The 26,014-nt window shown below is 39.4% G+C and overlaps 1 protein-coding gene across 3 annotated transcripts; it reads right to left on the bottom strand.

The window, feature by feature from the left end:
- Positions 1 to 9,005: 9,005 nt before the first annotated feature.
- Positions 9,006 to 25,694, bottom strand: C3H3orf52 (chromosome 3 C3orf52 homolog). 3 transcript variants are annotated; one of them, XM_060770628.2, is made up of 8 exons: positions 25,422 to 25,687; positions 24,374 to 24,548; positions 22,797 to 23,152; positions 20,175 to 20,298; positions 14,981 to 15,138; positions 14,417 to 14,487; positions 11,176 to 11,378; positions 9,006 to 9,934 (listed from the first exon to the last, which is right to left on the bottom strand). In XM_060770628.2, exons 3-8 carry the CDS (start codon positions 22,926 to 22,928, stop codon positions 9,906 to 9,908), a joined length of 717 nt encoding a protein of 238 aa, XP_060626611.2. In that variant the 5' UTR covers positions 22,929 to 23,152; positions 24,374 to 24,548; positions 25,422 to 25,687; the 3' UTR covers positions 9,006 to 9,905. The 3 variants fall into 3 exon arrangements, with proteins under 3 accessions (XP_060626611.2, XP_067322757.1, XP_060626610.2); XM_067466656.1 differs by lacking the exon at positions 24,374 to 24,548 and having other exon boundaries at positions 14,981 to 15,135; positions 25,422 to 25,694; XM_060770627.2 differs by lacking the exon at positions 24,374 to 24,548.
- Positions 25,695 to 26,014: the final 320 nt, after the last annotated feature.

Below are 26,014 nucleotides of genomic sequence, written 5' to 3'. Positions count from 1 at the left end.
AGCTCATATTGGGTTGGGATTATGCAAGATTCTCAAAGAGTTTGTAACTGGGCTTCTCATCTATCATACATATCTTTTAAACCCTTTGCTCATATGTAATGTGTCTATGTGTTATCTGTCAATTTATGGCAATCCCAAGAATTCTGTAGGGCTCTCCTAAACAAGGCCTACTCAGATGTGGTTTAACACTGCCTTCCTCTGAAATGTAGCTTTGCTTTAAAACCCGTAGTGAAGAGCAGGCATGTAGCCAGGGGAGGGGGGGGGGGCTCGAGGGGCTTCAGCCCCCCCTGAAATTCTCATGGTGGTTCGCGAAAAGGCCTTACTGGTTCATTATTTAAACTGTTATGTTTATTCATATCATGATCTGATCACCATACTCAATATATCCCATATGCATGGGGGTATTGGGGTAATGATACAAAAGGTTTGCTAGGCTAGACCCTTTTTCACTCAGACTCCCCCCCCCCGAAACTCAGCCTCCCCAACCCCCCCCCCCCCCAAAATCACACACACACACCCCCTGAAACGAAATCCTGGCTACGGGCCTGGTGAAGAGTAAAGCTAAAGATATGAGAGGCAGACAGGGCAATTCTGCCAGGATTGGCACTGATAAGAAACTCTCTTTGGGAAGAGGAATCTTTCCCCTCTCTCAGGAATGAGCAGGAGGAGGAAGGGGATTGCCAGTCTTGTGAACAGTACCTTGTAACTTCCCAGAGGCCCATCCTGTTAAGGTAATCAACCTGAGCCTTTGCTCTTGTACATATTAACAGTGTAGAATTAACACAGTTTGAAATTACTTTAACTTTCATGGCTTAATGCTATCTATTCTGAGAGTTGTAGTTTAAGGAAGAATCCACTATTATTTGGCAGAGAAAAATAAATACCTTGCACATCTACAACTTTTGTGGTTTCATAGCCTTGAGCTACGGCAATTAAAGTGATGCCAAACTGCATAAATTCTTCAATATAAATCTGCCCACATCTTGGGAAGTGAAAATGTTGGTGCCATTTCCAAGAACTTGAAGGCCTAATTGGAGTTGGATTCAGAAATAAGGCTTCATCAGCACTTGAAAACATGTCAATGTGCAACCAAAGGAGTACGAATGCACTTACGACCTCATCATAAAGCCCTGGGAAGTGTTCTGCTTTGCTGGGCTTCTGCCAAAACAGAGTCCATCACATGACGCAAGGACACTTCCAGTGACTGCCCATGGCAGCAGTGCAGTGAAATGAAGGGAAAACTCCATTTTCAGTAGACTGGTTCTACCTGACCTCCCAACTACAGAGGTTGCAGAGAAGGTACGGAAAGGATGTGAGATAGATAGATAGATAGATAGATAGATAGATAGAGATATAGACAGACAACCACTTACAGAATTTTCCAGCCTGCAAGACCAGTGAGAATTCTGAGATCTGTGTTCAAAAATTAACCTTTCCCAAGTTTTGCAATGGGCTCAATTTTTTCTTTTTCTTTCAAACCACCCAGAAAAATTTAATGTTTTTCTGTGTGTAATACAAGAAGTCAAAAGACAATGTGTTCATTTTATCCCAGCTACTAATCTATCTTTCTCTGAAACCAAATGTTGTGAATTTACAATATGGACTATAAAAAGGAAACATCCAGTTTCCTGCCAAAGTTTCCTGCTCAGATGTACTGGAAGGCTCAAGGATTTAGATTGCCTTTATAAGAGCAGTATGTCACGACTCCTTAACTGAATTATGTAAATATTGGTAGGGCTTCCATTAATGTAGTTCCAGGAAAATTGTTGTTTTAATTTTTTTACAAGATGTTTTATTGGTTTTGGTCCACTGAAACAAATGTTTTCTGAATGAAAAAGACACCTGATCAAGTGACATGTTTTACTATTGTGTTATTCAGTACATGTTTCTTGCACTAGTTCTCAGAAAGATGGAATATTTATCTAGAAACAATATGATTCATATTAGTAAATAAAGCCCATGATGGATGCTACTATCTCATGATGTCACAAAAAGTCCAAAACATATCAGCTCTTATTTCCCCCTCCTTTACTAAAAACAAATCCAAGGCTTTATATGGCCATTACTGTACACCAAAGATCCTGTAAACTGCATTTCAAGAAGTGACATGATTCATTTCTTTCTTTCTTCTTCTTTTAGTGATACCCTTGCTTGTAATGTAAAGAAGGGAAATTCCTTACAAGGCAGTTCTATTATAATTTGCTTGGTTAATATAAAATGGTTATTATACCATCTGAGAATGTTTTACTTTCAGAATGTTCCTCATAGATGAAGAGAGATGTGCACAGAAGGAAGAAAGAAAAAGAGAAATTAGAACCGGGCTGTGGCACAGATAGGTAGTAGCCAGCTGCATTAAATCACTACTGAACATGAGTTCGAAGCCAGCCCGGGTTGGAGTGAGCTCCTGACCATTAATAGTTTAGCTTGCTGTTGACCTATGCAGTCTGAAAGACAGTTGCATTTGTCAAGTAGGAAATTTAGGGAGGCTATTTTAACTAATTTATGACACCATAAAACCTTTCAGCAGCATGTGTAAGAATGAGGAAGTACTCCATCAAGGACTAGGTGTCACAAGTGGACAGTGAAGAAGCAGCTCCCCCATGGTCGGAATCGAGCATACCCTCATGAAGCTGGAAAGCTGGAATGTTAAATTGCCTCTTTGTCTGTCTATATATGTTATATGTCTATAATGGCATTGAATGTTTGCCATGTATATGTGCATTGTGATCCATCCTGAGTCCCCTGCGGGGTGAGAAGGTCAGAATATAAATGCTCTAAATAATAACTGTAAATAAAATAGAAATAAATATGACTGTTGAAGAAATTACGGGAAACAAAGTACAGTCAGCTTTTTTTATTTGGAACTGTTTTTCTTTTAGGTCAGCTATCCAACTTTATGTGGGGAAAAATGTTGGGGCTTCCCACTTCAAGCAAACCACAACCCAAGTCCACCCAAGAGTATTGTCTAAGGCTTTCATGGCCGGATTCACTGGGTTGTTGTGAGTTTTCTGGGCTGTATGGCCATGTTCCAGAAACATTCTCTCCTGACGTTTCACCTGCATTTATGGCCATAGATGCAGGTGAAACATCAGGAGAGAATGCTTTTGGAACATGGCCATACAGCCTGGAAAACCCACAACAACCCTCCCAAGAGTCTTCTTGTAAACTATAACTATAGCAAAAATCATAGTTCTAAATTGGTGCAGGAAAGGACGGTTTTCCTTGCAATACATTTTCTGTCAATTGATGCTGGTCATACACATAGGATGACATATCCAGTCAGTGGAGGGGGGGGGTGCATCTGTATGTTTGAGGGGGAGTATTTTTTGCTATCTGAGAATGTAGCAGGTCAGTGGAAGCAAGTGCTACCTGAAAAGCTTCTACCGTCCTCTGCAGTCTTGCAATAGGACTTTTTGTGTAATGAACAATTGACTTCCCTGGCCACACCTGTGTCTAGGTTTGATAATGGAGCAGTTGATACAGTAAGGCAGTGGTTCTCAACCTGTGGGTCCCCAGATGTGTTAGCCTTCAACTCCCAGAACAGCTGGTAACTGGCTGGGATTTCTAGGAGTTGTAGGCCAAAACACCTGGGGACCCACAGGTTGAGAACCACTGCAGTAAGGGAAATCCATCACAGAATAGCCAAAGAGGCAGTATGAGAATATCTAGCTAATCTAAATGAATTCAAGTCCCCAGGATCATATGAATTGCTTCCAAAAATATTAAAAGAACTGGCAGAAGTAAGTTCAGAACCACTGACAATCAGCTTTGAGAATTCCTGAAAAACAGGAGGTTCCAGCAGACTGGAGAAAAACAAATGTTGTTCCCATCTTCAAAAAGGGAGGGGGGGAAAAGGGCCCAAACAACTACCACCCAATCAGCTTGACATCAAAACCAGGAATGACTCTAGAGCAGATCGTGAAACAGACAATCTGTGATGACTCATGAATTATGTGTAAAACTAGACTCTTGACTGGGAAGCCTCATAATGCAATGACTCAGGCAATATTATTGAATGGTTTCACTTTGTGTTGTGGAAAAATATGCCCCTATCCTTTTGGAGGAATATTTATTGCTCAGCATAGCTTATAGCTGCTAGAATAACACATTTGCATGGATATTTTTAAAAGAATATTGTATATACTCGAGTATAAGCCTAGTTTTTCAGTCCTTTTTTTAGGCTGAAAAAGTCTCCCCCGGCTTATACTCTAGTCAAGGTTATTTATTATTTTACTTTGTTGTCATTATTACATTTATTATTTTACTATTGTTGTTATTATTACATTTATTGTTTTACTTTATTTATTATTGTTATTGTTACATTTATTATTTTACTGTATTATTATTATTACATTTATTATTTTACTGTATTATTACTGTTATTATTACAGTCCATTATTTTACTCTATTATAATTATAATTATTATAATTATTATTATTATTATTATTATTTTACTCTATTATTACTGGAGGACATGTAAGCATATTTACATTGAAGAAGGTTAGAATAATGGTTTAATCAGAGTTGGACAGTCTTATCTTGAATTAGAGTTTTATGTAAATATTCAAAAACATTTAACCCACTGATGCCCAAATTAATATAATTTTATTTGTAGCTGCTGCATTTCCCACCCTTGGCTTATATTCAAGTCAATTCATTTTCCCAGTTTTTTGTGGTAAAATTAGGTGCCTCAGCTTATATTCGGGTCGGCTTATACTCGAGTATGTACGGTACATAACATCCAATACAAAATGGAGACAGACTCCATAGATGGAAGTAAAAAATGTTCAACAAGGAAAAGCATGTTGTAAAAGGATAGTCTTCATCATAGTAAGGAGGGAATGGGAGTTTTGTGGATGCCATAATACACGTCTGGATGTAGCCTTTTCTTTTGTCCCATCCTAATAGCTAAAATGTTAATTCTGATTAGAGTAGTTCCAATGAATAATTTGTTCATTTGTGTTTGCCTACCTATTGACTCACCAGGCCATTAGAAGATACTGAGTGCCAGATATCAATGAAAGCAGCATTTAACACTGCTGATCTCAGTAGAAATTGGTCAGACTTCCTCCAGCTTCCCAAAGGAATGTTACAAGATCTTGCTGTTACCAGGAAATTTCTTGAACCTGTCTTTTCAGTATTATGAGACTGCACTACAAACACTTATAAAACAACTTGAGACATGTTGATTTCAGTGTGACACTGAGTTACCAGAGTGTGTGTTTTTCAACCATAATTAATTTGTTTGAAACTCCTAGTCATTAGATGTTAATGACTTCACTAGGCATCTCTAAATAAAACTACAGGGTGCAGTAAAATACTGCTATTGGTCTAAACGTTTTGAAATAAATGTATTCTATATGGCTCTGGTTCAGGTAATCTGATGGACCATATCTTCCTATATGAACCTTTGCATATCATGGGGTCTTATGGAGAGGCCCTTCCCTCTGTCCTACTATCCTCACAGATACATCTGGTAGGACTATGAGAAAGGGTCTTCTTAGTGGCTGCCCCTTTGGTAAGGAATGACTTTTCAGGGGCAAAGGAATTTTTATGTAGTGTTTATGTTTATTGTTCTTTTTAAAGGCTTGCTTTTTAAGTTTTGATTATATTGATAATTTAATTGTATTCTTCACATTTGTATGGCTTTTTTAAGCTATTTTGATTTCAAATTTTGAAAGCCACCTGTTGTTAGTATCATCATCATAGGCAAAGGTAGAGCTGTTGTCACTGCGGTTATCATTATTCAAATCAGTGGCAAAACTGTAATTAATTCCAAGAGCCATGAAATGCATGCTATGTTTTAATCTTCCCGTTATGGCATGTGTGGTCTTTCCCAATGGTGTGAAAAACAAATTGCTCCTGTTTGACGTTTGGCTTTTGGCACCAATGCCTTGGTAGGTGAGAGATGCAGGGAAGATATAATTCAAGTCCAAATTATGGTGACATACATACATATTTACAAAGGAAATAATAGCTCTTAAAATATACAAACTTTATCAGCTGACAGGTATGGGTGAAGAAGTCTTTAGAAAAACCCTTCTCTGAACCTGAGTGTTTGTATTAGGAGGACATTCCATCATGGGGAAATCCTCTCAAAGCACATTTATCAGAAGCTGGGTTTTTTTCAATGTTTTAACAACAGAGGAAATATTTGAAGTCCCCTTTCCATAACTGCTCTATTCCATTATTTCCCCATTACAATCATCACAGTTTTTATAAACCTGTGTGTTAGATAGCTGAGAAATTCTGTTGCTAACAGGATAAAGACTGGGCTGTCAAAGTAAAAACTGGAGAAGGCTCCTGTCCATGCAATGGTTCTGTAAAAGAGGAAACTACAACTATATGTGATGGAGGCTCCTTCTTTGGAAGCTTTTAAGCAGAGGCTGGATGGCCATCTGTCAGGGGTGATTTGAATGCAATATACCTACTTCTGGCCAGGGGGTTGGACTGGATGGCCCATGAGGTCTCTTCCAACTCTTTGATTCTATGACTCTATGACTCTATGATTCTATATCAAGTTTCCAACCAGACACCCCCATATAAAAAGCAAAAGCATGAAAACTGTCTCAGGATTATCCCATATTATATGACTGTGGAGACTAATATAATCCAGTTCAAAGCACATAATCTGGGATCAGATCCTATTATATAAGAACAATATAGAAGGAGCCTCAGTGAAGATGGATAGGGATCAAACTACCAGACAAGAATTGGGGGCGAGGGGAGCACTGTTTTTTTCTCTAATGGACTTTCAAAAAACATCTGAATACATATGTGACTCTAGTAAGGTCAAAACATTACAGGAATTATTTCTTGATTTCTCTTTACTCAGTTTGCAGGAATGGGAAGTCACTGAGGAGCTCTTCACAAGGCCCACAGAGGCCATGCTGTTGCACCAGCAGTCACTGGTAAAAGGAAAGGCCTCGGGGTGCCCCTCGCACTCTCACTTCTTCCCCATCACATGGTGGGGATGGGACAGGGCGTGTTGGCACCCTGTCCATTTCCCCATTAGATGGGGAAAAGGATAGCAATGTGCATTGCCCTGCCGCCCTTTCCCTCATCAGATGGGAAAGAGGAGGAAAGTGCAAGTAGCTTTATATGAGCTACCTGAAAACACCAAAGCTATAATGATTAATTGTTCTTATCCTTATTGCTCTATATGATATATGCACTTTACTCACTTACGCTATCCTCTATTCTTGTCACACTAGTCCGCCCACCCACGAGACATTGAATTTTGCTATTGGTTGTTGGTTTTCATGTTTGTTCTATATATTGCTTAATGTTGTTGTTCTTATTTTGTTTTATATATATATATTGCTGTTAATTATTGTTATGCATTTTAATGTGTTATGTTTTAACCGTATTGCTGAGCTTGGCCCCATGTAAGTCACCCTGAGTCCCTTCAGGGAGATGGAGGTGGAATATAAAAATAAAGTTATTATTTTCTCCCCTTGGTGGAGAAGGAAGCACTTTCTGGAGTTTCCCCTCCACTTCAGGAGGAATGTGGGCGGGTCCTGTAGTGCGTCATCTGGTGTCCTACAGCAGGCCCTGTCCAAGCCGTGGCTAAAAGCAGCAAAATGGGGCTATTTTGTCCCATATGAAGAGGTCCTGAGTTACAAACATTCAACATACAAATGACTCATAGTTAAGAACAGGTGGTGAAACTACAGGAGGCAAGAGAAATATTCCCCTAGGAAGGGAAATTCAGTCCTGAAAGAGATATCATGGGGAAAAGGAGTCTCCACTGAATTTTTATCACCAGTCCTTGTTTCCACAAGCCACATTTTAAAAAATCCGATCATCACAGGAACATAACCTGAGGTGAAATCTTCCAAACAGGGGCAAAGACAGCAAAACAAACACCACAGGGATGTTCATCCTTTCCTCTGGTGTCCAAATAATTTCTATATTTGGCTGGAGTTTCTCTTACATACAAATTCAACTTAAGAACAGACTTACAGAACCTATCTTGTTCATAACTTGGGACTGCCTGTAATTTTTTTGTTCTGTAAGACCCCAGATCTGAGCATGCTTCAACTTTTCTAACAAAACAATATTGCCTCCTTACCAGGAGGTGGTGCAAGAAACCATAACTTATATGCTTCACATTTTAAAGCAATTTGAGTAGAAAATCTTCCTGATGTTGCTCTTAGGTTCTGGAATGTCTTCTAGCCAATTTCTGAAGTAGCCAGAAAAGCCATTTATAAAAGTCTTAGTTTTGTTGTTGTAGTATTTATTATACAAAAAGTATTACTTTCCAAAACATTAAAAAGTGAAAATATATACAAACAAAAAGAAAAAAGGGAAAAAATACCAAGAGAAAGAACAGCCAAGAACATAAAGAAAGGAATTTATGTTTGATATTCGATATGTCTAACAGAAAGATTAAATAAACTGTCCAACTGCAAGAAAGATTCGTACACTTCTTTACCTTAACCAGATCTATTAATTATAAAAATATATTTAACACATTATTTGATTTTCTACAAAAGCACAGCCAAAGGTTCCTAGTCTTTTGAAAATGCCATTTTTTCAAATCAGTATTGCTAATTTGGCAATTTCAACAACGTCAGCCACTTACAAGAAGCAGCCATCACTCTTTGGTTTACCCCATTTTTGTGCAAACACTGTCTTGCTACAGTGTGTACATATATGGTAGAGGTATTCCGTGTTTCTTTTCCATTTGGTCATCCATCAGTCCCAGCAAGATCTTCTGTAATGAACTGTGTATACATCTCTCAAACTATGTTGTCATTAATGCTGTAAGTTAGCATTGAGTTATGACAACCCTATAAGTGGGAAATGCATGCAAAACACCCAAGATTCCCAGCCATTGATTGCCTTGTTTGCTTTTGCAAACTTGGGGCTGTGGCTTCCTTTATTGAATCAGTTCACCTATAATGCAGTCTCAGTCCCCCTCCCCTCTCTCTTCATATTGCCTTTCACTTGATTTTGTTGTCTTTTCCAACAAGTCATGTTGTCTCATGATTGCCCCAAGTTTGAAAATTTCAGTTGAATCATCTAGAGGCATAATTTGCTCTAAGACCCATTCATTAGTCTTTTCAGTAGTCCACGGTATCTGTGGAACGCTCTCCCAGCATCCTAATTCAAATAAGTTGAATTTCCTCCTGTCAATTTGCTGATAGTGTTTAACTAGTTATTTTCCTAGCTAAGGTGACATTTAGGAGATAGCCATTCTCTGTTTTTCTTTACTTCTAGCTTCTTCGGCGTACCATCCAGTCAAAGTAAGATCAAGTGTTAACAATCAGCCAAGTAAAGAAGACAAGTACAGGATGTTTCTTACATTCATTATACAGTGTGTGTTCAAATTTCTTGTAATGGCAGCAGAGGGGGGAAATGAGAAAAGCAAATATAAATAGCTAGTATACTGTCAGCACATTTCTACCACTGCAAAGGGAAAGGGAAGCAGCAGCAGGCACGCAGGAGCAAGTTGATACTTGACACTGAAGGCCATTCTACAGACCTGTGTTATTGACCTACAATGCATATGTGTTTCTCTTTTACTACACATAGCTTAGTAGTATAATGAAAATCTTGGAAACACCCTTTTACTGAAGAAACAAAGTTAACACAGAATGGCATTCATGCTCGCAAGAATCAGCTCAAGGCCAAATGGGACTTTTATGTGTTTGTTTTCTGGAATTTTCCCTTTGTTTTAGCATTTGACAAATATCAAAATAACCACCATCAGTTCTGGTCGCAGGACAGTTTGAAGAGCTTCTTATCTTGACTATGCCTCATGTTCTCACTCACAGCCTGATTTCCTCATATTTTCCTGGGGTGGTGGGTTGATGTAAGAAGGACAAGAACACACTGGATATGTTGAACAGAATGTTGTCTTCCAAGATGAGACCAGAAATCCAGAACTCCATACAGTTCACCCATCTGTATTAACAGGCTGTATTTCTTTAGGGTAAAAACAGGGGTGTGAGACATTTTATTGAGATATTTTTCCTTATTTATCTTTGTTATATCTATCATAAAACCACATAAAACCACTGCCTGTGACTGGATCAAGTAGAAGGTTGTTTTTATTATATATTCTTTTTATGCATTGCCATATTTAAAATGGTAATTATAGTAATCTTATTTTATGTATATCCTGCCTTTCTTCCATCACAAGATTCAGGGTGACTCCCAGTACCCTTAGGAAGTTTGGGTCTCCTATTCCCCAAAGCTGGATTGGGAGAACTTTCCATTCATTTGATATCTGACAGCTTTCTACAGAAAGGGGTCTAGCTTGCAGTGGGAGGATACGCACCTCTCCTAAAATATTCCTTCACTTCCCAAATATCTAACATTGCAGTCATTTTATAGTAAATGCCAGCGGAGCATTTAGAAACACAGTTTAGGCACACACAAAAGGTGGCAGGCAAAGTTACCAAGGGAGTGCAAATATACAAAAATAAAAGGTGTGAACAATGTTTAGTGTTTCATTTATGCAGTGCTAGAAGGAAATTCCATTTGATTTGGCAGATTTCTTATTTGGAGGCAATGCCTTAATCTCCCCTCCCACAGTGTCACACCTGGTAGTAAAGGGGGATGATAATGATAATAATAATAATAATAATAACAACAACAACAACAACTTTATTTTTATACCCTACCACCATCTCTCTGAAGAGACTCGGGCTGGCTTACATGTGGGACCAAGCCCAGAGCAACAACTGAGTTTACCACCTAAAACATAGTTAAAAACATAATAACATATAAAAATCTAATTAAACAATTAAAAACAGCAGGGTATAAAACATCGTTAAAATGTATCAAAAGCAAACGTCAACAACTAGTAACCAGGAATATGGTGGACATGATCAGAATTTGAGGGGGCTGGACATGGACTTGTGCAAAAAGCAAACTATACGGCCAGGGCTGGGGGTAAAGTATTGAGTACAATAGGTCAGGAACATGTGAGGATGGATGGAGGAACACTATGTAAAGTCCCATACTAATCTCTGTCCATACCACAAGGAAGGAAATGTATGCTTGCCTTGGATCTGACATAAATAATTTTCCTTCCATTTGTTGGAATAGAAAATTCCTCACATTTCTCACTTCTATCTGGCCAGGATGAGCCTGGTAATAGCAACATTGGGCACTCAAAACATCATTCCTCAAATTACTTAAGAGTTTGGTTCTTCACTTACGTGTTAGTAAAAGAGATGTTGGATCTATTCTCAGATTTGTACATTCAGGTACCTCCAGGCCATCCATTTCTTCTTGATCATAAATATTTTGCCTCAAAATATTCATCACAAACCTTTGGCTCATTCTGTACTTCATAAACTCTTCGGTCTCATCTTGTGGCACTGAAAACCACAAGTGATAGAATGCTGTATTGTTTCCATCACTGAAAAAAGGAATGAGAAATGTGTTGGATGTAATACCAATGAGGAGTTCCTTTCCCCTGCTACTTCATGTTTTAGATGTACCATTAAGAATTGTAAATGTACATCTTTTAAAAAACTGCAGAACTGATCTATGTGATTTCACTTATGACTTCATCACATGGAGCATTTTCCCCATCGTAGGGCACTTCATCTCAATTTTAAGGATGAAGAGGCACGAAGCCCAACAGATGATGTTTGCCTACTTCCGGCCGTCATCTGTTGCCCTTCATCCTAGAAATTGACATTAAACATGCTGAAAAGGGAGAGCTCAGAACATAGGTGAGTAATTATGTTCTGAGCTCCTGGTGCACATCAAAACCATCGCTAATGGCAAAAATCACACGTGGTAGGATCTGACAGATTTGCCCATGTTAAATCATTTCAGTGACATGGAGAAATGGGCATTCCTTGCCACTTTGCTGTCACTGCATTTTCTCCTTAATCTAGGCTCAAATTTGTGCTCTTTTTAGCTTTTTAACATAACACTGGTCTAAAGGAGGGAAAGAAAGCCTAGCAGGAGGGGATCAAGGCAAAGTGGTTTATAATAATTACACTGTTCCAATGAAGGGGAGAACAGGTTTGGAAAAGAGGATTGTTACAAAGGGATTATAATTACACTGGTTCCTCCCTGCTTGCCTTCAACCCTCATTCCCTTCCTTCCTTCCCCTCTTTTTTCTTTTCCCTCCCATTCTTCTTCCTCCCTTCCCTTCCCTCTCACTTTCTCTCTTTCTCCCTCACTGTCTTCCTCCTTCATTCTCTTCCTTCCTTCCTTCCTTCCTTCCTTCCTTCCTTCCTTCCTTCCTTCTTTCTCTCTCTTTTTGGAAAAATGAAATACAGAGAGGGAGGAGAAAATGATTTTGTGTGTGATGGTTCAAACATGGGAAAGAATATGGGGAAAACTGAAGAGGGAAAACATGCCATGGAAAGACAGAACTTGAAATGGGACAATTGGGGATTGAAAGGTATGATTCCCTTCACTAGACAGACTGCCCCCCCCCCCATGCTTCTCATGGACTATGTGATGAGGTCCTTATTCATAGTTTTAGTTATGACTTATTTAGTTAGGGTCTTCTGCTCAAGCTACATATGTCACGGTAACTCCATTACTTGTCCCATTCGAAAATAATGGAGTTCTCCATTATCCATGGTTCACATATCCACATGAAGTCCAGGATTGTATCCCTCATGGATACAGGGAATGTGGTCTTTGCATTATTTTTGAAACTATCAGTTATTTTGTGGAGGTGTATATCTGTGTATGTGCTGATTTTAAAAGGAGATGTGCACTCATTTTGTTGCAGAGATAGCTCATGCAATTTACAGAAACTTTGACAGGGGCAAGATAGCAATCCTTGCCTTGTCTAGAGGTAAGCAATCTCTGAAAAATTTACAAGGTATGTCATACTATTGAAACCACATAAACCAAGGGGAATGAGGAAACTAGCAAGTATTTACCTCTACCAGGCAACGTTTCATCAAGAAAGAATGATACTTCATGCTTATGCAAATACTCTTTTGCTATCAGCTAATATATTTTTTAAAAAGTGGAATATTTTACTGTCTATGAGCAGGATATTAAAGGAGCATTAATGACCGCATATTGGAAGAACTGTTGTAATAATTCACTGAGATTCTGGACACAATTTTTCAATGCCCAAATCAATTTGGAAAAGGTTAAAAGGGACATCAGAAACTTATTTAAAAAAATTGAATAAATGTGGTTGATCCAGGAAAATTGCGGACTGTATATCACCAGTTGTATTATAGTAGGCAACAGTGACAACTTTACATAAAACAATCACATCAGCCATAGATTGTCTACACTACCTTTTCTTGTTACAAAACCATTTCTTATAGCCATGAACATGTGTGGTATGTGCTGATAGTCATGAGCCCAATATGCTAAGAGACGGGAAGAAGAGATAGCAGAACTGGATCTCTCTCTACAAACCTGTCAGATAACTATGATCATCTGTACCACCCGTTCAAGTATGTTTGGCATGAATAAAGGAGAGGGCTTTTGCAATGGCTGCTCCCAGAGTGTGGAACTCCCTCCCAAGAGAGACCAGGATAATCCCATCCCTGCTTATCTTCCACAAACAGGTCAAGACATTTCTGTGCCTGCAGAGAAGCACAGAAGAGGGAAGGATGAGGAGTACACTGCTGGGGAGATTGTGGGTGGGACTTTGGATGGAATAGTGAGCTTTAAATGTGATTTTATTTGTATTAATTGTATTTTAATTTTATCTTTATATCCACACACAAATATTTATTTGGTTTTTTAAAAATGTATTTGTTTTAAACTGTTATTACATTGTATGGTTGTTAGCTGCTTTGAGCGCCTACTGAGAGAAAGACAAGATATAAATAAATATATAGTGATTAGTAGTAGTAGCAGTAGTAGTAACACTAATGTATTTTTTTGTTTTGCCTACTCCATACTGTATTTGAGGAACTTTGACAAGTGGCTCAGAGTGATGTCTGTAAAAAGGCTATCATATGGTTGGTAGTGGAGACGGGAAATGTTTTTAGCACATTGGTGTACAGCTCGACACTCCTTTTGGTGAAGGGTAGAGGCTTGGAACAGTCACTATACAGATTCTCGAAAATGGAGGATGGGGAAGGAGGGGTGAAAAAGGCATCTACTTGAGCCTGACCTGCGAGTTTTTGCTCTCGCTAATTAGGTTCTGGGGCTTGGATGGGAATGGCCTAGGTTTACCATCCAGTAAATGTACAGCCAGGTAGCAACACACCATTGGGTTGCTGAGTAGCTAGTCTAGAGCAGACTTCTGACCTCAGCTGGAGATAGATAGATAGATAGATAGATAGATAGATAGACAGATAGACAGATTCTGTCCAACCTTGCTCTCTTCTTCCAGATGTCTCACCTTGCTCCCCAGCTATATAACCCCGCCTCCTTTTTTCAAGGGCATATATTTAATCAAATTCAATTGTTCAGAATTATCCAGTGAAAGTTTTGGAGCTTCCGCTTTCTTACCTGATGGAAATTACTTCAGCAGAAATAAAATACCGCCCAAGAGCAGGCGAATCTCTGTAGATATCTGTAAGCTTGAGAAATAGTTTGTTCATTAGGGGCAGATATAGTATAACATGAAAAGATTTAAACGTAAGTTAAGTATTTTTAGTGGATGGCATGATCAAATCCAAGCAGCCTCACTGCAAAATAGATCAATGGGTTTTTATAATGACTTTTAAATGACTGATATCTTATTTCAAATTAGTAGCAATTCACACATATACCACAAATATATGGAACGCATTATTAAGTTATCAGTACAACCGCTGACTCTAACACAACTAACTAATGGTGCATTTCATTCTGATCTAGGCTCCAGTAAAGAAAGTTTCCAAGAACAAATTAAAACGCATTATGAGCCCATTGTATCTTCCAGTTATTTTAAATAAGATACTTTATTTTATTGACAGATGTAATGCATTTTATTATGATTTGTTAACCAATTTGGATTACATCGGTTAAGCAAAAAGATATACACACACACATTTAAAAATATGCAGGTATGTATTTTATGTAGACACTTACCCTCTTATGGAGATTTTCAGAAAGCAAATTATATGTTGATTCTGAAAGCAGTGACTCAGGATTTTCACAATGAACTTTTAATATTCCTGAGAAGTTGTGATGATTACCATTTGCTATTGATTCAGAATCCCAGTATTCATCTTCATCAATGTAACCTGCTATAATTTTTAGAGGAAAGATTTTAAAGAAAAATAAATCTAAAATTAATTTTTTATCTGTAATTACTCCCAAGCTTCCAAATACCTGACAAACTGTCACACACCAGAGGATAATATGACATTTGGGATCAGGGTAGCATCTTCTCCCACCTCCACCCCGGGGGCCAGCAGGTCTCCTCTTTTCACCTTTCTAAGGCCTATTGGGCTCATCCCTATACTGAAAAGTGAAAGAGAAAGGAAGAGTGAGAGAGAACTCCAGACTTTCCGTCAGTCTCTCCCTCCCTATTGTCACTCTCTCTTGCCTCTGTCATCCCAACACTCCTCAACTTGGCCATTTGTTTTCCAGCTTCTCCAAGAACTCCTAAAGAAAAAGGCAAGAAAATGCTCCTACAACTAAGCCTCATTGAAAAAACATGTCCCTGCAACCCCAGCCAGATGTCCCTACTCATACTTTGGCTCTCTGGCCTCTTCCTTCCTTCCCTTCATCCACTTGCTTTTGGCAACAACCCTCAAGCACAACCAAGCTCCCATGTAGCCATGCTCAGGTTTAGAATTGGGGTATTCAGGTATTGGTCTCACTGTCCTACTTTTGCTGTGCAAATGTGTGTGAAAGTGTGTGTCTGTGTGTCCCTATTTTTATCTGTAATTACTCCCAAGCTTCCAAATACCTTTTTTTTTTTTTGGTCATGTCAGGAGTGACTCCTGGTGTGAGAGAATTGGCCGTCTGCAAGGACGTTGCCCAGGGGACGCCTGGATGATTAGATGTTTTTATCATCCTTGTGGGAGGCTTCTCTCATGTCCTCGCATGAGGAGCTGGAGCTGATAGAGAGAGCTCATCTGCCTCTCCCTGGATTTGAACCTGCGACCTGTCGGTCTTCAGTCCTGCCGGCACAGGCGTTTAACCCACTGCGCCACCGGGGGCAAATACCTGATGAACTGTCACACACCAGAGGATAATATGACATTTGGGATCAGGATAGCATCTTCTCCCACCCCCATCCCGGCAAGAGGCAGGTGGGCTGGCTGCTGTAACCAGTGGCGGCAGAAGCAGGAGTTCTAAAGCAGGAAAAGCTGCAAGCCACACAGCTTTCCCTGCTTTAAAACTCCTGCTTCTGCTGCCATATTTATGAACGTGGGAGTGTTATTATGCAAACATGTGTGCATGCCAATATACTCCTGTGTGTGTGGCTCAGCCTTCAGAAACCCCTCTCCCAAACACATCACATCAGTATACAGGGTAGAGGAATGGAAAACAAGCTTGAGGCATATCTCATATATGCATGTTGTTATGGTTCTGCAAGCAAAATTCCAACTCCTTGCGATTCTTGACATTACTACTCCACCCAGTGGAGTTACATCAGAGAGGGCTTTACTGACAAGAACATGCAGAGAGAGGGATGTGAGAGGATGAGAACCAGTCAGCTCAGCTTCTCTTTAGTCATACAAGCACCTCTGCTTATATTAGAGAAGGTGCCTGGTGATAACCAGAGCTAGGTAGCTGTCTGTATGGCCAGGGGCGGCTCAACCCATTACGCAAAGTAAGCATTCACAGTACAGTTGATTTTGCCGAGGGGCGCTCTTGAGGTGCTGTTGGGGGGAAATAGACCTTGACTTATGTGAATTGTAGTTACTGGGATGTATAGTTCACCTACAATCAAAGAGCATCCTGAACTCCACCAATGATGGAATTGAACCAAATCATAGAATCATAGAATCATAGAATCAAAGAGTTGGAAGAGACCTCATGGGCCATCCAGTCCAACCTCCTGCCAAGAGGCAGGAATATTGCATTCAAATCACCCCTGACAGATGGCCATCCAGCCTCTGTTTAAAAGCTTCCAAAGAAGGAGCCTCCACCACACTCTGGGGCAGAGAGTTCCACTGCTGAACGGCTCTCACAGTCAGGAAGTTCTTCCTCATGTTCAGATGGAATCTCCTCTCTTGTAGTTTGAAGCCATTGTTCCGCGTCCTAGTCTCCAGGGAAGCAGAAAACAAGCTTGCTCCCTCCTCCCTGTGGCTTCCTCTCACATATTTATACATGGCTATCATATCCCCTCTCAGCCTTCTCTTCTTCAGGCTAAACATGCCCAGCCCGTTAAGCCGCTCCTCATAGGGCTTGTTCTCCAGACCTTTTATCATTTTAGTCGCCCTCCTCTGGACACATTCCAGCTTGTCAATATCTCTCTTGAATTGTGGTGCCCAGAACTGGACACAATATTCCAGGTGTGGTCTAACCAAAACAGAATAGAGGGGTAGCATTACTTCCCTAGATCTAGACACTATGCCCCTATTGATGCAGGCCAAAATCCCATTGGCTTTTTTTGCCGCCACATCACATTGTTGGCTCATGTTTAACTTGTTGTCCACGAGGACTCCAAGATCTTTTTCACACATACTGCTCTCGAGCCAGGCATCCCCCATTCTGTATCTTTGCATTTCGTTTTTCCTGCCAAAGTGGAGTATCTTGCATTTGTCACTGTTAAACTTAATTTTGTTCGTTTTGGCCCATCTCTCTAATCTATCAAGATCGTTTTGAATCCTGCTCCTGTCCTCTGGAGTATTGGCTATCCCTCCCAATTTGGTGTCGTCTGCAAACTTGATGATCCTGCTTTCTAACCCTTCATCTAAGTCATTAATAAAGATGTTGAACAGGACCGGGCCCAGGACGGAACCCTGCGGCACTCCGCTCGTCACTTCTTTCCAAGATGAAGAGGAAGCATTGGTGAGCACCCTCTGGGTTCGTCCATTTAACCAATTACAGATCCACCTCACCGTAGTTTTGCCTAGCCCACATTGGACTAGTTTCCTTGCCAGAAGGCCATGGGGGACCTTGTCGAAGGCCTTACTGAAATCCAGGTACGCTACATCCACGGCATTTCCCGCATCTACCCAGCTTGTAACTCTATCGAAAAAAGAGATCAGATTAGTCTGGCATGACTTGTTTTTGATAAATCCATGTTGACTATTAGCAATGACCGCATTTGTTTCTAAGTGTTTGCAGACTACTTCCTTAACAATCTTTTCCAGAATCTTGCCTGGTATTGACGTGAGGCTGACCGGACGGTAGTTGTTTGGGTCATCCTTTTTTCCCTTCTTGAAGATTGGGACCACATTGGCCCTCCTCCAATCTGCTGGAACTTCTCCTGTTCTCCAAGAACTCTCAAAGATGGTTGCCAATGGTTCCGAAATGACTTCCGCTAGTTCCTTCAATACTCTTGGGTGTAGTTGATCTGGCCCTGGGGACTTGAACTCATTAAGAGCGGCCAGGTATTCCTGTACGACTTGTTTCCCAATTTGGAGTTGGATGTCCTCAAATCCCTCATCCACTCCGTCTTGCTGAGGTTGAAGATGATTTTCTTTTTGTGAGAAGACCGAGGCAAAGAAGGTATTTAGTAGTTCTGCCTTTTCCCTATCCCCTGTCAGCATTGCCCCATCTTCTCCTCGAAGAGGCCCTATCGCCTCCTTGTTTTTCTTTTTTCTACTGACATAAGAAAAGAATCCCTTTTTATTGTTTTTAATGTCCCTGGCAAGCCTGAGCTCGTTTTGTGCTTTAGCCTTGCGGACCTTTTCCCTACAGCTGTTGGCTATTTGAATTCTTCTTTGGTGATTTCTCCCTTTTTCCAGTTCTTGTGCATGTCTCTTTTGTGTCTCAGCACAGTTAGAAGTTCTTTGGACATCCATTCTGGCTTCTTTGCACTTGTCCTATTTTTTCTTTTTGTTGGCACAGTTTGCAACTGCGCCTTGAGTATTTCACTCTTGAGAAACTCCCATCCATCCGTAACTCCCTTGTCTTTTAGTATCTGTGTCCACGGAATGCTGCTCAGTGTTTCCTTCATTTTTTGGAAATCAGCTCTCCTAAAGTCCAAAATGCGGGTTTGACTTGTCTCAGTTTCGGCCTTCCTTTCTACCTCAAATTGCAGGAGCACATGGTCACTTGCCCCTAAGGATCCTACCACTTCGACCGCATCGATCAGGTCCTCCACATTTGTTAGGATGAGATCAAGAGTAGCCAATCCCCTTGTTGCCTCTTCTACCTTCTGGACCATGAAATTGTCTGCAAGGCAAGCGAGGAATTTGTTGGACTTTGTACTCTTGGCCGAATTTGTTTTCCAGCAAATATCGGGATAATTGAAATCGCCCATGACTACTACATCTCTTCTCTGTGCCTGTTTGGTCAACTGTTGGCAGAAGACTTCATCAAGTTCTTCCTCCTGGCTTGGAGATCTGTAGTAGACTCCTACAACAAGATCTTTTTGAGTCCCAGTTCCCTTGATTCTTATCCAGATGCTTTCAAGCTGGTTTCCCAGATTGCTGTCTTGAATCTCTTCTGCAGCATAAGAGTTTTTGACATATATGGCACACAGAACTCCCATGATGAACAGAAAATATATATCTATGATGGAGGGGGGGGGAAATACCATTTGCTTACCATTGAAAATTATCTAGGGCCACCTCTGGCCATGGCAGTGGGAGAGTGACATGGGCCTGATCCACCAAATATAGGGAAAATGGGTTGGCAGCAGCAGGCCATGTAGACAGTGAACCAGTTCAGTTTAGAGACAGTCCAGATGTCCACACATACTCTGTGTAATGTTAGCCCATTTTACCCCACATTATGAACTGTAAGTCTCGAAATGTTGTTTCATATCCAGGAATGACTTCTGGTCTAATGCAGTGTAGAAAAGTCCATAGATGGACTCTACAGTGAAATGAAGGAAAATTTCTTTTTCTATTAGCAGAGCTTGTGATTGAATGACTAAATACAGTATTATAATTAAAAATCTCAAAAATATCTAGAAATATAAGAGTCGAGCATACTTTTATAAGAACCACACAAAATGTTATGAAAGCATGTGAGAGCCAGAGCTAAAATGATCCGTGACTAAATTAAGTCCAATTGAAAGCAATGTGACATCAAGTCGCAAGTGATTTAAGCTGTGTTAGAAGTGAGGAACAGTTTCTCATATAGTCCCCACCAATGTTTCCGATATGATCTCATATTGGGGGGAAAAAAACATCACATAAAGATGACATACCTGAATTCAAAGTTACAGCTAAAATAATCACAACAATCAGCAACAGGAAAATATAAGTTGTAATCATCCACAGTTTGCATTTCCAAAATACAATCTCAGAGCACAACTTCAAGGTGGCTGTTTTCTAGTCAGAAGGGGGGAAAAAAAGAAATCTGTTTGTAATAATGGAACAAACACCATGGAACTGAGGCAATATTCCATTAATTAGTGAATCATGGTTAATGAGTGAATAAGGAAAAACAATTAATTAGTGAATAAGAAAAAACAAAACAAAGAAACATGTGGCTGTAAGAAAGAAAAACAAATAACAGAAGTTCCAATATCAGAAAATGAGGAAGAAGAAAAACAGAATGTATAGTTTATATTTTAACAAACTGTAACAGCAGTAGTTCTTAAACATGCTGAATTACCCATTACACCTTTGGTAAATATTGGAATTGCATAAGTCTGAACAGAGGAAGTCTGTGTCACACACATAGTTTCTTCAACCAACACCCCTTTTCCATGGGCATAGATGATAGCAATAGATTACAAATAGTTTCGGGTGTCCTTTGGAGTCTCATTTCATGTCATACAAGACTATATAAACAAAACCTTAGAAAGATGAATTTATGGTTGGTGATCTATGATATGTATTATTTAACAGTAAGCAGCAAGGAGAGATAAATACAGTTTTCATAACTGATCATTAGGTGTGTGTGTGTGTGTGTGTATTCTCCTCAAAGCAGTTATAAGTAAGATGAAAGTTTAAGTCTAATCCTATATATCAGTGATAGTCTAGTAGAGAAGGGGCTAATTTGGAAAGTAGTGGAGGAGATTTTTTTAAAGTCCCCAATATTTTAAAAATGGGGGAGGAGTATTTAGGAAAGCTGGTGTGGAAAAAATGAGTTGCCATCACTCCATACTTCCCCACTTCTGCTATACATACAAATACACTATGGTGCTTAGGCGTGCGTTTAAGTCCACACACCTCCCCCTAAACCACATGCTTTCCCGGGGGGGGGGTGATATTTAGATGCCCTCCCAGTACCTTCCAGAAGGGCACCCAGACACCCCCCCCCCAAAGACCTTAAAATTAAAAGAACTTACTCAGCCACCATTTTGGCCCTGCTAAAGTCCTCCTGGTGCATAGAAATGATATGCCGGGGGAGGGGGGGCAGAAGCGATTTTCCTCCTGCCTCCTCTCCTGGCATGTGATTTCTACATGCCAGGAGGGCTCCAGCAGGACCTTAATTGTGTTTTTTTTTTTTTTAAGGCCATTCGGGGGGGGGGGTTGATGCCCTCTGGGTTTTCCGGGCTCATACACCCCAAAAAACCTCAAGAAGGCTTTGTGGATTGGGCCTGGGGATTGCATGACCCAGTCCCTAGGCCCAATCTACACAGGGAACATACTCCATTAGACCTGGATCTTTCAGGAAGACCCAGGTCTAATGGAGTATCAAATTAATTCAGGAAAAAGCAGGGTTTTCCTGCTTTGTCTCGAATTATTTCACTTTTACTGGAGACATTGTTTGGCGCAGTAAAACCATGGGAGCATTATGGGCCCTGACTGGTTGGGCCCTGGATCTAATTGTTAGTCCAAAAGTAAATTAGATCTACTGAATTAGTGGAGATTGAAAAAAGCAACACATATGGGTCTACAAAATGGCTTTAAGCCTTATGTTCTCCGTAAGTGTCATACTCCAATCCTTAATTCTCGATACCATGCTTGCTATAAAAGTACCAAGTGCATGCAGATGGAAGTCAAAGCAGGAATGTCATCATTTATAGCTCAGTGACACTAACATAGCTCTTTGTGTACTTGGGAAGGAAAACACAGAATATTATAATGGACATGAATCTGATCCCTCAGATTTTGATATGAGAGTTTTGACTATATTAGATTGATTGAAAAAATGTATGAATAATATTATTAAAATATCTGCATAGCACTGCTTTGTATCATAACATTTTAAAATGAGGTAAATTAGCATCACCTCACAACCTCTGAGGATTCCTGTTATAGCTGCAGGTGAAACGTCAGGAGAGAATGCTTCTAGAACATGGCCATATAGCCTGAAAAACCTACAACAACCCAATTAGCATGATTATCACTATTGACAATGGAAATAGTGAGGTTAAACCATCAATTGAGTTTCTGGCCAACAGGGAAATCACTGGCTGGGTGAATATTTTTTTAAAAAAACTTTTTTGGCCAATTACATTGTTCAGAATGTTTGTTGTTTTAAACAAATCAACATGCATAGTGGCCAATTAAGAACATTTGCTTTGGTATAAACGGCAAGCTATATTGGTATCTGAAATTCATATTTAATCAGATAACAGATTTTGGTGTATTGTCGAAGGCTTTCATGGCTGGAATCACTAAGTTCTTGTGGGTTTTTTCGGGCTATATGGCCATGTTCTAGAGGCATTTCTCCTGACGTTTTGCCTTCATGTAACAGATGTTGGGTTTCTTAAGTAAGCTTCATTCACTGCTTCCTTGTATAAAATCAAACTTTTGAAATCTAAACATCTCCAAAGAAGTTGTTTTATTTTAATCAAAATCCAATTATTCATGGTGGGCTGCCAGTGAATTAACACACCCTTAAAGAACAGAAAATTAACATTTCAACCGCTTACCTTAGTAGGTGTAAATGTTTCAGGCTGAATAAGCTCATTTGATTCAGGCACGTCATTTCCACACCTCTCTACACTTACAGTTTGTAAAGGAATATGTTCTTCATCTTCTTGTTGGGGAACATGTCCATTCATTGCTCCTAGTTCTCCGTACAGCAGTCCACATCCCAGGACATGTCAAAGTGAAAAACTAAATTCCTTTTGCATTTTTTAGTTCCGCTGATATTTCTTATAATAGGATGTAGTTCAAAATGAGTTCAGGGATTTCCCCCCATGAATTGTGATGGTCACATCAATGCCATGAAATACAGACCTCACAGGTGCTCTTCAGTACGTAATGTTGGGAAGTGCCAAGTTCTCTGAAACCAGGAAACATTAAGATCTCCTTTAAAAGTTGTGCTGGGCTGGTCTGGATTTTCCAGTTTGCTTACTTTACTTCGTCCGCCCTCTATAGACATCAGCAGGTAATTTAACCTGAGGCAACCAAGCCCTTCCTGGAGAAATACACACAAGCTCCTTCCTTTTTTAGGCTGAAATAAAAGTATCTACCAGGTATAAGGTAGAGGCTTTTATGTCATAAGAAACAGGCACATTTGGAACAAACTAAAACCATGTGCCTTTTGTTTAACAACAACTAAATTCCAGACCAAAAGGACACAAAGGGAATCCTGTCATTGCCATAATTAATTTCGTTAAAATACTTTGAAAAGGATATTTGGAACAATAGCGTGTCATGTTTAGCTGAAAAAATAATAAATTTATCAATGTCCTTGAAGTCTTCAAAGGGAGAGTACAGAAAGAGAGAAACTACTGAATTGCAATGCACTAGACAGTTCCAGCGGTTTAAATAGAAATAATGAATTCTTATCATGCTGTATGTTTTGACTAACCTATCTAGCTCCCAGACATTTTGTGAATGGCTAATAATGTCATTGTCATTTTCAATACTCCCTCATTTATTTTTCCTGTTATCACATTGGGGTTTTTTAATATGCTTGGAAGGATGGTCCTTGATACAGCAACATAAATATTTTAGAATAAACAAAGACACAAAATACTACCAGAAAGCTATATTTTGGGGAGGGAAAGGAAATGAGACAGTAAAGAGGAAGGAAGTGATGTCATCCTGATTTTATGTGTAGATGAGACAAGTCAGACACAATAAAGGGGGGGGGGGTATTTGAGTGACTCTAATTACCTGTTTCTATTACTATTGCAGGTTCAAAGTTCTTAGTGCAAGATTGTCCCCTTCCAACCTATCTACAGTCTTACTCACAATACTGTGTAAGTAGTTTTCTGAAGTATAAGATAACATGCCACATATCTGACAACATTGTTGGAGGATATAAAGTTCCTAACTTCCTCCCAAATGTTATCTTTGGGAGAGGGTTTTCCCTTGGCTCCACCATCTTTGTAGGTAGTTTTGGTGAGAGCCTTATCAACAGCTGCCCCCAGACTATGGAACTCTCCCATGAGGGGCACATCAGCCTCTCTGCTCTCCTTTCACCTGCAAGTAAATCCCTTTCTTTCTTTCTTTTTTTCTTTCTTTCTTTTTTTAAAACAAGCATTTAGTGATTTACTTCTTTTAATGCTTTCCCTTGCTCCTTCAACCATTTTGTTCACAGAGTAGGCACATGTCATCAGCCCTTTCCAATCGGATTGATCACAACATCTATAATGTGAACTGAAGATTTATTGGTGCTTGTTCAATGTTTGCCACTTCGTTACTTTTGCTGGAAACTGCACTGAGTCTCCCTTGGGAGAAAGGGTGGGTTATAAATAAATTATTATTATTATTATTATTATTATTATTATTATTATTATTATTATTATTCAAAATGAAGACACACTGAATTCCATAGGCCTTCTGGCCTGGTAAGTGTCTATAGGATTGTAATTTTAATCTGCTTTTGATAATATAGGTTGAACATCCCTCATCAAGAATTCCAAAATCCAAAATACTCCGAAATCCCAAATTGTCCACATGGGTGGCTGAATGGTGAAGTTCAGTGTACGCAGACTTCATATGGTACACAAAATATTATATATAAAATTATCTTCATAAGGTGTATATGAAACATTAGGGAATTTTGTGTTTAGTCTGGGCCTCACTACTGGATATGAGATATGCAACCTGGGTTTAGTAACTAAATGCAATTTAATGCATTTGACTATCATCAAAAGTGGAATGTCACTCCATGCATTCTTAAAATATATTTGCATATATTTTAAGAAAAATCTCAGGCTTTGCCACAGAAAAATAAGTCATATAAATACACCCATATCAGCTTGCTTTGGTAATGAAACTCATTTCTCAAAATGGTGTGATCCATGAGGGCAGAAGTGGGCTATTTATGGCTTTCCAGTGGGTTATAAATAAATTATTATTTCCTATCATTCTATCCATCATAACTAATGTGATGGATTATGGTATATGTCATCTCAAAACTATAAGTAGGCTATAAGTTACCCACCCCTCCATTAACACAGTTAATACAATTCAGGATTCTGTCTTGTGTTCCTATTTAATTAACTTTAGACACATAGAATGATTTTCATTTTAACTAATGTTGAAAAATGGCATGCTGATAGCTGTAATGCTGAAAATGGTAAAGAAAGGTACGTTACCTTTAATTCAGTCTGCTCTACACTGAAGTAGCCATCAATCCCGGAAGATAATTTTAATGCACGTCTGAAACTCCTACCTGTCCTATTGAATAGTCCATTCTGTGTTTTAATAGCATTCAAGCCCACTCATTTTCTTGTTGATCGGAAAACTGAAAATGAAGCTCAATTATTAACTAAATTCCTGCTGGAGTTTGCTGTTTTACTCTTTTGCATATCAAGAGGTCCATAGTTCAATCTCAAAGTCAAACCTTTCTTTTGCAGAGCTATTTTGCCCTTCTCCTACACTTTTCACAGTTTCTTTATAACACTTATTGTTGAGATGCCGAAAAAAAATATCATTTTGGACTTCCCACATCCTGAGCAACAGGAAGTTTCAGGGACAGATTGGTTGGGTTGGTTTGTTACTAGAAATTAGACATTCTGGATAGTGAAAACCTTCGTTCACTGAAAATACTAAGGCAACTTCCAATTTCCTATTGAAATAAGCTAATCATTTAAAAAAAATCAGCCTATTTCTCTTTCACTGACTACATTACCAACAGATCGGTAGACTTTGCACTCTTTGGGGCATATTCACTGTTCATCAGTATCCA

The sequence above is a fragment of the Anolis sagrei genome, chromosome 3, assembly GCF_037176765.1.
Source record: "Anolis sagrei isolate rAnoSag1 chromosome 3, rAnoSag1.mat, whole genome shotgun sequence".
Lineage (NCBI taxonomy): Eukaryota > Metazoa > Chordata > Lepidosauria > Squamata > Dactyloidae > Anolis > Anolis sagrei.
Note: the sequence above shows the minus strand (reverse complement) of the source record. Positions and strands in the feature narration are given on the sequence as shown.